The 11,041-nt window shown below is 31.9% G+C and overlaps 1 protein-coding gene, 1 non-coding gene and 1 pseudogene across 3 annotated transcripts; 1 reads left to right on the plus strand and 2 right to left on the minus strand.

The window, feature by feature from the left end:
* Positions 1 to 627: 627 nt before the first annotated feature.
* Positions 628 to 1,867, plus strand: LOC146897013 (inorganic pyrophosphatase 2-like; annotated as a pseudogene). The gene is made up of 3 exons (XR_015022781.1): positions 628 to 884; positions 989 to 1,312; positions 1,445 to 1,867. The product of XR_015022781.1 is annotated as an inorganic pyrophosphatase 2-like (transcript).
* A 2,334-nt stretch (positions 1,868 to 4,201) lies between these two features.
* Positions 4,202 to 5,562, minus strand: LOC146897014 (inorganic pyrophosphatase 2-like). Its single transcript, XM_085735598.1, has 3 exons — positions 5,326 to 5,562; positions 4,880 to 5,206; positions 4,202 to 4,705 (listed from the first exon to the last, which is right to left on the minus strand). The coding sequence occupies exons 1-3, from the start codon at positions 5,464 to 5,466 to the stop codon at positions 4,349 to 4,351; spliced, it is 825 nt and encodes a 274-aa protein (XP_085591724.1). The 5' UTR covers positions 5,467 to 5,562; the 3' UTR covers positions 4,202 to 4,348.
* A 4,861-nt stretch (positions 5,563 to 10,423) lies between these two features.
* Positions 10,424 to 10,530, minus strand: LOC146897015 (small nucleolar RNA R71). Its single transcript, XR_015024415.1, has one exon. It is a non-coding gene; the product is annotated as a small nucleolar RNA R71 (small nucleolar RNA).
* Between the last annotated feature and the right edge of the window lie 511 nt (positions 10,531 to 11,041).

Raw genomic sequence — 11,041 nt, forward strand, 5'->3', positions numbered from 1 at the left:
AATGGCATTGGTTTTGTAGTTTATTTTGCCATACTTCCATTGGTTTATTTGTCCCAAAATTAAGAGGTTTATAGTTACCATGTTTGAAAACAAATTTTTGCTGCTAAAATAGCTACTGCCAATAAAGATGTCATTGTATGTGGATCTGGAGAAGTATTTTGGGTTGCAAATTGAGTGTTATCAATTGCCAAATTATGAATGACATGCTTTCGGTTTATAGCAGCATTTTAGAAATTGAAATTGCCTTAAAAATAAAATGAAATTTATGCTTTTACAAAAAGCTCTTTTTTTTTTAATGGACAAATTAACGGTGTTAACAAAGAAGGGATGTCTTTGTCTATTTGGTGAGAACTTAGGGGAGGTTAGTATAGATTTTAAAACTAGAGGGGGTGTTTGTGCCATTTAGAGAGATTTTAAGGGAGGTAAGTATAATTTTCCCTTTTTCTTTTTACGCCAAAATGGGAGTAACGAACTTAGAAGATGCCATGTAATATTCCTTTGAAATCAAATATTCTCTCTGATTTTTAAGGAAAAAACCTAAATTCCCCTGTTTTCGTTGCACCGTTTCACATCATATTTTTCCGCTATAAATACCTTTTTCTCTGTGTATCAAATTCAAGCCAAGAACCAATTTTGAGAGCACTGAGAGAAACCCATTTGTCTTCTATTTCTTGTGAACGTGTTTTTTCATTCTCGGTCATTGAAATTTTTCACATTCACTTTCTCACCACTCAAAGAAAAAAATGTCTAATAATATTGTGATAGTTTTCGACTTTGATAAAACCATAATTGATTGTGATAGCGATAATTGGGTTGTCGATGAATTAGGTTTCACCGATTTGTTCAATCAACTCCTTCCCACTATGCCTTTCAATTCTCTAATGGTATGGTTTTCACTCTTCTCATATGCTCTGTTTTTTTAAATACTCTGTTTTTCATTCTATCGATATTCTGAAAATTAACTTGTGTTTTGGTTTTTGAAATACAGGATAGAATGATGATGGAGCTTCATTCAAATGGTGTAACCACTGAAGATATTGAAAAAGTTCTTCAAAGGATCCCAATTAATCACAGAATAATATCTGCTATTAAATCAGCTTATGCTTTAGGGTGTGATTTGAGGATTGTTAGTGATGCTAATACGGTTTTCATCGACACAATTTTGAAGCATTTGGGAATAAGTGAATGCTTTTCTGAGATTAACACTAATCCTGGTTATGTTAATCAAGAAGGAAGATTAAAAGTTATGCCTTATCATGATTTCAACAAAGCTTCTCATGGTTGCACTCTTTGTCCCCCAAACATGTGCAAGGTATAATACAACTTTTTATTTTACTAATCACTGCTTTAAATTGATATAGAAGTTATTATTCTCTCTTTGTATTTAGTTTCAAATTTATGATTAAATATACTTAAACTTTTTTTAAATTATTTATTATTTCAGGGTTTAATCATTGATAAAATCCAAAATTCAATTTCTGAAGTGGATAAAAAGAGGTTTATCTACCTTGGTGATGGTGCTGGAGACTATTGCCCTAGCTTGAGGCTTAGAGAAAGAGACTTTGTGATGCCAAGGAAGAATTTTCCAGTGTGGGATTTGATATGCAAAGATACTTCACTTGTCAAAGCCGAAATTCATGGGTGGAGTGATGGAGAAGAATTGGAACAAACTTTGATGATGTTGATCAACAAAATTGTGATGGAGGAACATGTTCAATTCATTGCATCTGACTGCAAGCTAGCTACAAACTCTATTTGTTCCCGTTCACCAGTCATTGCCTTAAATTCTTAGTTTTTGTGTTACATGTTTCTTTTATTTTTGTCCTTTGATAAGAGGGTTTGTATTGAATATCAATTTTCGAGGAAATGCTCCAAATGATTTTTGAATGTTGAAGACAATTTGAACCATCACTCTTTTTCTCAAATGTGATCCTTTAAGGAACACGCCATGGAAATTCTCTATATGATCGATCTATTGGCTAACTAGAAACAATTACTCAAATTTTGCATATAACAAACCTTATATTCTAAACATTGAATGTGAAAATTTGTTTCTGACCATTATTATAGGTCATGGGGCAACCAAGGTTTGTTTGTTTGTTTCTAGCTTTTGAGACGGTGTCGTCCAATTGAAGAGCAATTAAAGAGGGAAAATGTGATAGGAAAGGATAAAATAATGAAAAATTTTGTTAAAGAGACTACAAAGACAATTTCGTGGGTGAGATGGTTAGAATTGTTGAGATTGACAAGTGCAGATTTCGAAGAATGCATATTTGGAAGAGAAGATGAGTGAACTCTATACATCAGATACAATGTATGTTAGTGAAGAAAAGATGAATTTGAACGTAAAAACTTATGTTGTATCATGGATCAATTTTTTTTATTAGAAAATGATATTTGAACAACCACAAGTGTTTTCACTTATAATCACTTTCACTCTTTATTGTTTTGATTTTTGTGCTAATTTTCTTTGTATATTTTGCTTGTTTCACAGAATGGTTGTTCAAATAACATTAATCTTTTTTTGTTGGTCAATTTACACCAACTTTTGTATTGGTCCATTTTATTCAAAGTCTTATGTAAGACTTGTAAGTAAATAAACCAAACAATTGAATTCAAATGGTAAATGAGTTTCACCAAAGATGAATCATTCGGGAGAACCTGTATTTGAATTTTAGGCGAAACAATTCTTGATCTGACTATCTCTACCTAAAGGTCGAACTCCGGATTGCTAAGTCTTTTTCTTCTGCTGTTTGTAAATGACAACAAACAAATATGTACAACCTTTATAATTAAAAACTAAAGTGGCAACGACGGAAAGTACAACACTACAACTTACCTTAAAAAGGAAAACAAGTGGTGATGACCTATTTGCATGAACCCATATATAACATGCAAATAGATCATGGATCTGTTAAGACACCTAGAATTTTACAAATCTAAGAATCTATCATAACTTTGTTTATGGCATAAAAAATATTCAGATGCTCACCTATGTTCCCAATCTATATATGGCCATACATCATAGTAAAACATTGTATTTCAAGATGTTTACTAACTTCTGCCACTGATGGCCATCCAAGTCCAAGATGTTTCTGGGAAATATTGTACTACCACATGCTAAAGTCGAAAAGCATAATATTAGAATTTCGGCTTAACTTATTAGAATTAAACCATATTTTAATTAAGAAAAAGTTAATATTGATTTGATTTAATATAAAAGCTATAAACATTTATCATAATATTTTTTGATAAAAAAATATTTATCAGAATATAAGTATAATGATATTCTTTGTACCAAAAAAAAGTATAATGATATTCTTTACACATGCATTTATGCATAGAATCAAACCATGTTATGGTCCCCTTTATTAGGATAATTCTTAAATATCGCTTCAAAGATTTACATATATAACTTGATTGGATGTTTGTGTAAAAAGTTTCACACTGTTCAATGTATAAAAATTAATCTCATAAAAAATAGGTTAAATAAGTTTTTTTGTCACTATAAAATTTTCAAATTTCAAATTTTAGTCCCTATAAATATTTCATCAATTTTTGGTCCCTAAAAAATTTCCCGTCACAACTTTTGGTCCCTATAAATATTTTCATCTATTTTCATTTAAGCAAAATCATGTGTATCATTTGAAAATTTGTATTATTATTTTGTGGTCATGTCTAGTACGACATCAAAATCTCTCTTGTGCAAAAGTTTATTTTTTTAACAAGTGATGAATTAAATAATTTTTTAAGTTTTTAGCGCTTAAAATTCACGTCTTGTTAAAAAATTCTCATTTTTTGTACAAAAGATTGTTATAATATTATAAATATCTCTATAAAAATTTATTAAAAAATGTGAAGTATACACATGATTTTATTTTAAAAAGGGACCATAAGTGGTAGTAGAAAATTTGAGGGACCAAAAATTGATGAAAATTTTTATATGGACTGAAACTTGAAATTTGAAAATTTTATAGGGACTAAAAACATATTTTACCATAAAAAAACACTAGTATAAGGATGATATGACTGAAAATAATCTTTCAAAAAAAAAAAAAGACTGAAAATAAGAGAGATAAAATGATTTCATTTGGGAAAATTGAGAAGAAGATTGTTAAACCGAAAAAAGTTTAAGAATGAAGATTTTGTTACTGAAGTTTCAAATTGAGTCAAAAAAAAAAAAAAAACAGCATGTATGATGTAGGGCAAATTGATCATTGTATTAGATAGACATTGCATGTTTCCATCATGGACGAATTCCAAGAAAAGCTTGATTAAACTTAATCTAAGGATAAAAAAACACACCTAAACACATTTGCAATGATAGCAATGATAGTACACTAAAAGTTTATGGTCCAACTGGGAGAGCTTTAGGCAAGGATTCAAGCACATGAATAGATAGAGTTTGCAGCTTGCAATCAGTAGCAATGAATTGAACGTTTTCCTCAATGATAATTTTGTTGATCAATTGAATCAAAATTTGTTCAAGCTCTTCTCCATCACACCAACCATGAATTTCAGCCTTAACAAGTGAAGGGTCTTTGCATATCAAATCCCACACTGGAAAATTCTTCCTTGGCATCACAAAGTCTCTCTCTTTAAACCTCAAGCTAGGGCAATAATCTCCAGCACCATCACCAAGGTAGATAAACCTCTTGTTCTCCCCATCATAAATTGTATTTTTGATTTTATCAATGATTAAACCCTGAAAAAATTATTTAAACAAAGTTTAATTAGTAGTATATTTTGATCATAATTAAATTTTAAAATAAAGTCAAAGAGTAACTTCTTTATTAATTTAAACTAGTGGTCCTACATCAAATTATTCTTTATTTTATATGAAACAAGAAGAGACCAAACACACTAATCAAATATATACCTTGCACATGTTTGGAGGGCAGACATTGTTGCAACCATGTGAATTCTTGTTGAAATCATGGTAAGGTGAAATTCTAACCCTTCCTTCTTGATTAACATAACCAGGATTAGAGTTAATCTCTGAGAAGCATTCACTTATTCCTAAATGCTTCAAAATAGTTTCAATGTAAAACATATTGGCATCACTCAGAATCCTCAAATCACACCCTAAAGCATGTGCTGATTTAATAGCAGGTATTATTCTATGATGAATTGGAATCCTATGAAGAACTTTTTCAATGTCTTCAATGGTTACACCATTTGAATGAAATTCCATCATCATTTTGTCCTATAATTTCAAAACCAAAGCAAGAAAGAATCAAGTTAATAATATATTTATGCAAATTGATACCATGCAGAATTTCTAATGAATGAAAATAGAACACATGAAGAGAATAAAAAACATACCATGACGGAATTCCAAGGCATTGTAGGAAGGAGCTGATTGAACAAATCAGTGAAACCCAATTCATCAATCAACCAATTATCACTATCACAATCAATGATGGTTTTGTCAAAGTCAAAAATAATAACAATATTATTAGACATTTTTTTTCTTTGAGATGTGATAAAGTGAATGTGAAAAATTCAATGACCTGAAAAAAATCTCTCCCTGCTCTCAAAGTTGGTTCTTTCTTGGTTTGGAGTTGATAGAGTGAGAGAGAAAGGTATATATAGGGAAGTTGAAAAAGCCAAAACGGAAAACAAGTAATTTATTTTGTTTTAAAAGTTAAAAAGAATATTTTATTTCGGAGGAATATTACGTAACATACCATAACTCATAATCCTTGTCGTATTTTTAAATTAAATATTGGCCGTTGGATCTGTTTGAATTTAGGTTATTTAGAAGATCGGAGGGTGTGTGATGGTTAGGCCATGAGAAGAATAAGGAGGATTGATGACGAGGATTAATGAGTGTGAAATGCACATCTCCACCACTAAATGCATTTGCAGCCCATAAGCATATTCTTGGTATACTCCGTTCCATTCGATATGCTTCTAAAATCGGTTTATTTTAATTTTAATCTTAATTTTAATCAATTTTTTTTTTGAAGAAATCAATTTATTTGGTATACTCCGTTCCATTCGATATGCTTCTAAAATCGGTTTATTTTAATTTTAATCTTAATTTTAATCAATTTTTTTTTTGAAGAAATCAATTTATTTATTTACCAATCTTTTTACGTGGAGCTCTAATTCCTTAATTTTAGTACATCAAACCAGTTAAGCTACCTATAATTTTAATTTTGATTAATTTTTTTTGGTCAGGTAGTCTAGTGATTTTTTTTTGGTCAGGTAGCCTAGTGACTAGAATTCACCTTATAAGGTGAATAAGTGGGGTGTCCGGGGTTCGAACCCCTGCCCCTGCATATAATAATGCATTGTCCTACCAACTGAGCTATGTTCACGGGACATTTTGATTAAAAATTTATGTATTGATATCTATAACTTTCAAATTATAACAATCTCAATAAACTATATATTTTTTTCAATGACTTCAACAAATATATCAAATATAATATAAATTCTTTTTTTTAGAAAAATATAATATAAATTCTTATATTTTTAATCTCACCTAAAATATTACATTAATAAAAGAAAATTTTCCCTAAAAAAAAATTGTTTAAAAATATACTTAGAATAATGAAAAAGTCGATCCAAAATCTCATATCCCTTAAATGTATAGTATATATACCAATCTTTTATTTTTACATGGCTTCACAATTACTATATTTACAATACTAGTTTAGTACTAGTATTTCTTTAAAATATTAAATATATATCAAAATATAGATTTAACACACTTCATAACTCTATCTATCCTCCAAAACAGGTATATATCAAATATATCAAAATAAATAAATTGAAAGAACAACATGACACATGACTATGACCATATATTATCATGTTGTTCTTTTAGTTTTTTTTTAATATAAAGTATTTATATGAAAATATAGACTTAGAGCCCGTTTGTTATAGCTTTTTTAAGAAAAAAATCACTTTTTTTAAACAAATAATCACTTTTAAGAGTTTTGCATCTGTTTGTTACAGATTTTTTAAAAAATCAGAATCTAAAAAAAATCTAAAAACAGCTTCAAATGAGAAGCTGTTAAGAGCAGCTTCTCAAAAAATAGATTTTTTTTAGAGGAGAGAGAAAATATGATTTAAAATATTGAACTAATTTTGTAACAAAAAATCTCTTTTATATAGTTGTATCCAAACAAACTAGATTATTTGTTTAAAAAAAGTTATTTTTGTCACGGTAACCAAACACAAAATAGATTCTGATTTTTCACAAAATCTCTAAAATATAATCTCTAAATTATTTTATGTCAAAATCACTTTTATTTTAATCTGTAACAAACGGGCCCTTAATAGTATAACACTTTAAAATCCTATCCTCCAAAAACAAACTCGCAAACATTCTTACGACAATTTGGTTCTATGGTTCATGTAGGCCGAGAGGGCAATCGTGCCGGCCACCTCTTGCTCTCAGTGAACCACCTTGTATTGTATGGTTGGCTGGTCCATTTTAATTTTCCTTTTCCTATTTTTCAATAATAAAGCATGTGAACGAGATGGACTAGTGGACAATTGCACCGTAATCCTTTTATCGATTCCAAAAGATGCTCATATTACAAGCATGCTAAGTGAAGCAGAAAATTCGATATAGTTTTATTTCATTAAAATACTGCTTCTTATAGCCATATATAATTGAAGGGATGGGGGGTATCAAAGTATCAACCCATGGCTGTCACACCAGTCAATGCTCACATCGATCCTTCCACACATATATTGTTGCTTAATTACAATTTTTGTAATCCTCTCACAGTATATTTATGCATCATTGTATCATTTTCATTTTATACTTCTCTTTTAACAAAATCATAATGACTTCAAGTAAAACGTGTTCATCCAGTAAAAACACAAATGTTTGATTTTTGTGTCACTATGCGAAGTGTATATACATTTTTTTTTTTGAGGGAATGCGAAGTGTATATACATAATCCCATAACTATTATGCATGCGCTATTTTCATAATGAGAAAATATCCGGTATAATTCCTCTCAAAAAGATCCGGTATAATTATTACCTTCAATATATATGTTTATGTAATTACTAAAATTTCATATAACGAGCTATGTAATTGAGCTTAAATGGTTAATAATCGTTCGGGAAGAATTCGAATTCGATTTTTAGATATAACAATTCTTAGTCAGACTATACTTATCTTACGACCAAACTTCAGATTATCATACAACAACAACAACCAAGCCTTATCCCACTAAGTGGGGTCGACTACATGGATCAAATGGAGCGTTCTATCAAAAACCATATTTGGATCCAACTCATTGACCTCTAAATCTTTTCTAATGGTTTCTCGAATGGTTTTCTTAGGCCTTCCGGTTGAAGAATTCCAACATTTGTTAAGTGCTTTAGGAATGCTTGATGAGTCTGAGATAAACTGTTGCAAGGAGCATGCAGTTTAAGGGAGGGATTGTTGAATGAGTCAATGTTTATTTATTCTAAATAAACATTGACTCATTCAACAATCCCTCCCTTAAACTGCATGCTCCTTGCAACAGTTTATCTCAGACTCATTGATGACACCTTGTCATTACGTAATTTTATATGTATTTTCATCACAAAAAGGAGTTCACAGAAGACTTATGCAGCAAAAAGAGCAGAAAAACTGAAGGAAACGCAAAGAAATAAAACGTGTCACGATTTGGTACAAACGTGACACGATTTGGGAAGCACAAGAAGCCTTGTTTCGACATTAGGAAAACGTGTCACGATTGGTAAAACGTGACACGATTTGGTGAAACCCTAATTCAGTTTCTTGCTCCAGAAGGTAAAAACGTGTCACGATTCACTTAAAACGTGACACGATTTGGGCGATATTCTGTGCCTATTTATGCTGAAGTCTATTCCAAAAACAAGGGTTACGAATTCTAGAGAGCCAAGTGCGATTTTTCAACTACAAGGAGGACCAGGAGGACGATTTCTTCATCTTCCAACCACTTTGTGTATGTTTTATTACCTCTAATGATTATGTTATTTGTAAACATTATTATGAGTAGCTAAATCCATTAGAGGTTAGGTCTGAGATGATTCGTTGTAACCCTAATTGAGATATTATGTTGTGAAACTCTATTTATTGTGAATGATATTCTAGTCTTTATTCAATTCAATTGTTCTTAATGCTTTTTATATCCTGATCAAATATAAATATGATTTTGTGAGAATGAATGACTACTGACCATAGCTTTCTACTTAGACCTATTGAATTGTTCTAATAAACATGGTTAGTCTAGGAATGGATAATCGTTTATTAGTGATGTTAGGTTAACGTGCTTTAAACCTTCAAAGATTATTAGACCACCTAAGGGATTAGGGGCTGTAGTTTAAGGAGAGGGTCCTAACTCAAGGGATTGATTAGGACTATTTTGTTAACTATCGTGGGATTAGAAGATCATTCATACGAATAGGTGCAACATAACAATTAGGGGAACATAGATGATTCGAAAGACCTAAACTCATCTCTCTCTTATTCTTGAAAACCAATTTATTTTTAGCAATTATTTTTTATGCAATCAAACCAATCTACTGCCTAGTGGCAAATCAAAATAACCTTTATACATCCTAAAATACAACGTAGTTGAATTATTGAGATTAAAAACAGTCCTCGTGGGATCGATATTTTTACTACTTCGATAGTATTTGGTGCACTTGCCAGAGATCTATCAAGTTTTTGGCGCCGTTGCCGGGGACTGTTGAATTATTTCAACAAGGCAATTACGTTATAGTTTAGGGTTTTTGCAATTTAATTTTCTGTTTTTAATTTTTATTTTTTTATTTTTCTGTTTTCATATTCACTTGATTACTTTGCGTTGTGCAGTGCTACTAAGGTATTTTGCTGTTTATGCGAGGTAAACAGAGCTCTGACGACCTAGAGTACGATCCGGAGATTGAAAGAACTGCTAGAGCACTTCGGAAAGCTGTCCGATCGCAAAGGTTAGCTCAATCCGTTCCACCGGGTGTTCGAGAACAAGTACCGGAGCAACTCTCAAGTGAATCTGAAACAATCTCTTCTCCTAAATCTGCAACTATGGAAGGAGAAGGAGTTGTACCACCAAGACCTAAGCTTGGAGACTACGGGTTAGCCACTCATCGCGGTCAACTGACCCACACTTTTCAACCAGCTAACCCCGTAGCGTTCGACATCAAGACAACTGTCCTCAATGGTTTGAGGGACAAGCAATTCGATGGGACTGAAGCTATGAGTCCTCATGAACACTTGAGCCGTTTTGCTGAAACCTGTGAGTTTTGTGTGCAACCAGCCACCGTGACTGAAGCACAAAAGAAGCTAAGGCTATTTCCTTTCACCTTGACGGGAAGAGCAAAAGATTGGTTGCTAACAATTCCAAACGGGACTGTCCAAACATGGGAAGAGTTAGAGCTGAAGTTCTTGGAGAAATACTTCCCTATGTCTAAGTATTGGGACAAGAAGATGGAGATCTCTAACTTCAAGCAAGGAGAAGGTGAATCATTGTACGATGCTTGGGAGCGATTCAATTTGCTTCTCAAGAGATGCCCTAATCATGAGTTCACCGAGAAGCAATACCTCCAAATCTTCACTGAGGGGGTAACACCAAACACTCGAATGTTCTTAGATGCTTCCGCGGGAGGTAGTCTCAAAAGTAAAACTGATCATGAAGTTCAAGCTCTAATTGAAAACATGGCTGGCAATGAGTATCGTGATCAAGCTAAAAAGAAAGAAAGAGGAGTGTTTGGGGTGAGTGAACAAACTGCTATCCTTGCTAACCAAGCAGCTATGAACAAACAAATCGAAGCTCTAACTAAGGAGTTTCAAGGCTTCACTTTGGCTCATAAGCAACAACAAGTGGCTGCAATCAAATGTGACTTATGTGGTGAAGAACATCCAAACGGTGAATGTGTTCCGGAAGGATCAAGTGAAGAAGCTAACTTCATGGGAGGTTATCAAAGGCAGAATCAATACTACAATTCAGGCATTAATAAGCATCCAAATCTAAGCTACTCAAATAACAATGCTTTAAATTCTCAAATGCTTACTCCTCCTCAACAACAACAAAGGAAG

Source organism: Medicago sativa, chromosome 8 (genome assembly GCF_051527215.1).
Source record: "Medicago sativa cultivar Bolivia chromosome 8, Bolivia_mono, whole genome shotgun sequence".
NCBI lineage: Eukaryota > Viridiplantae > Streptophyta > Magnoliopsida > Fabales > Fabaceae > Medicago > Medicago sativa.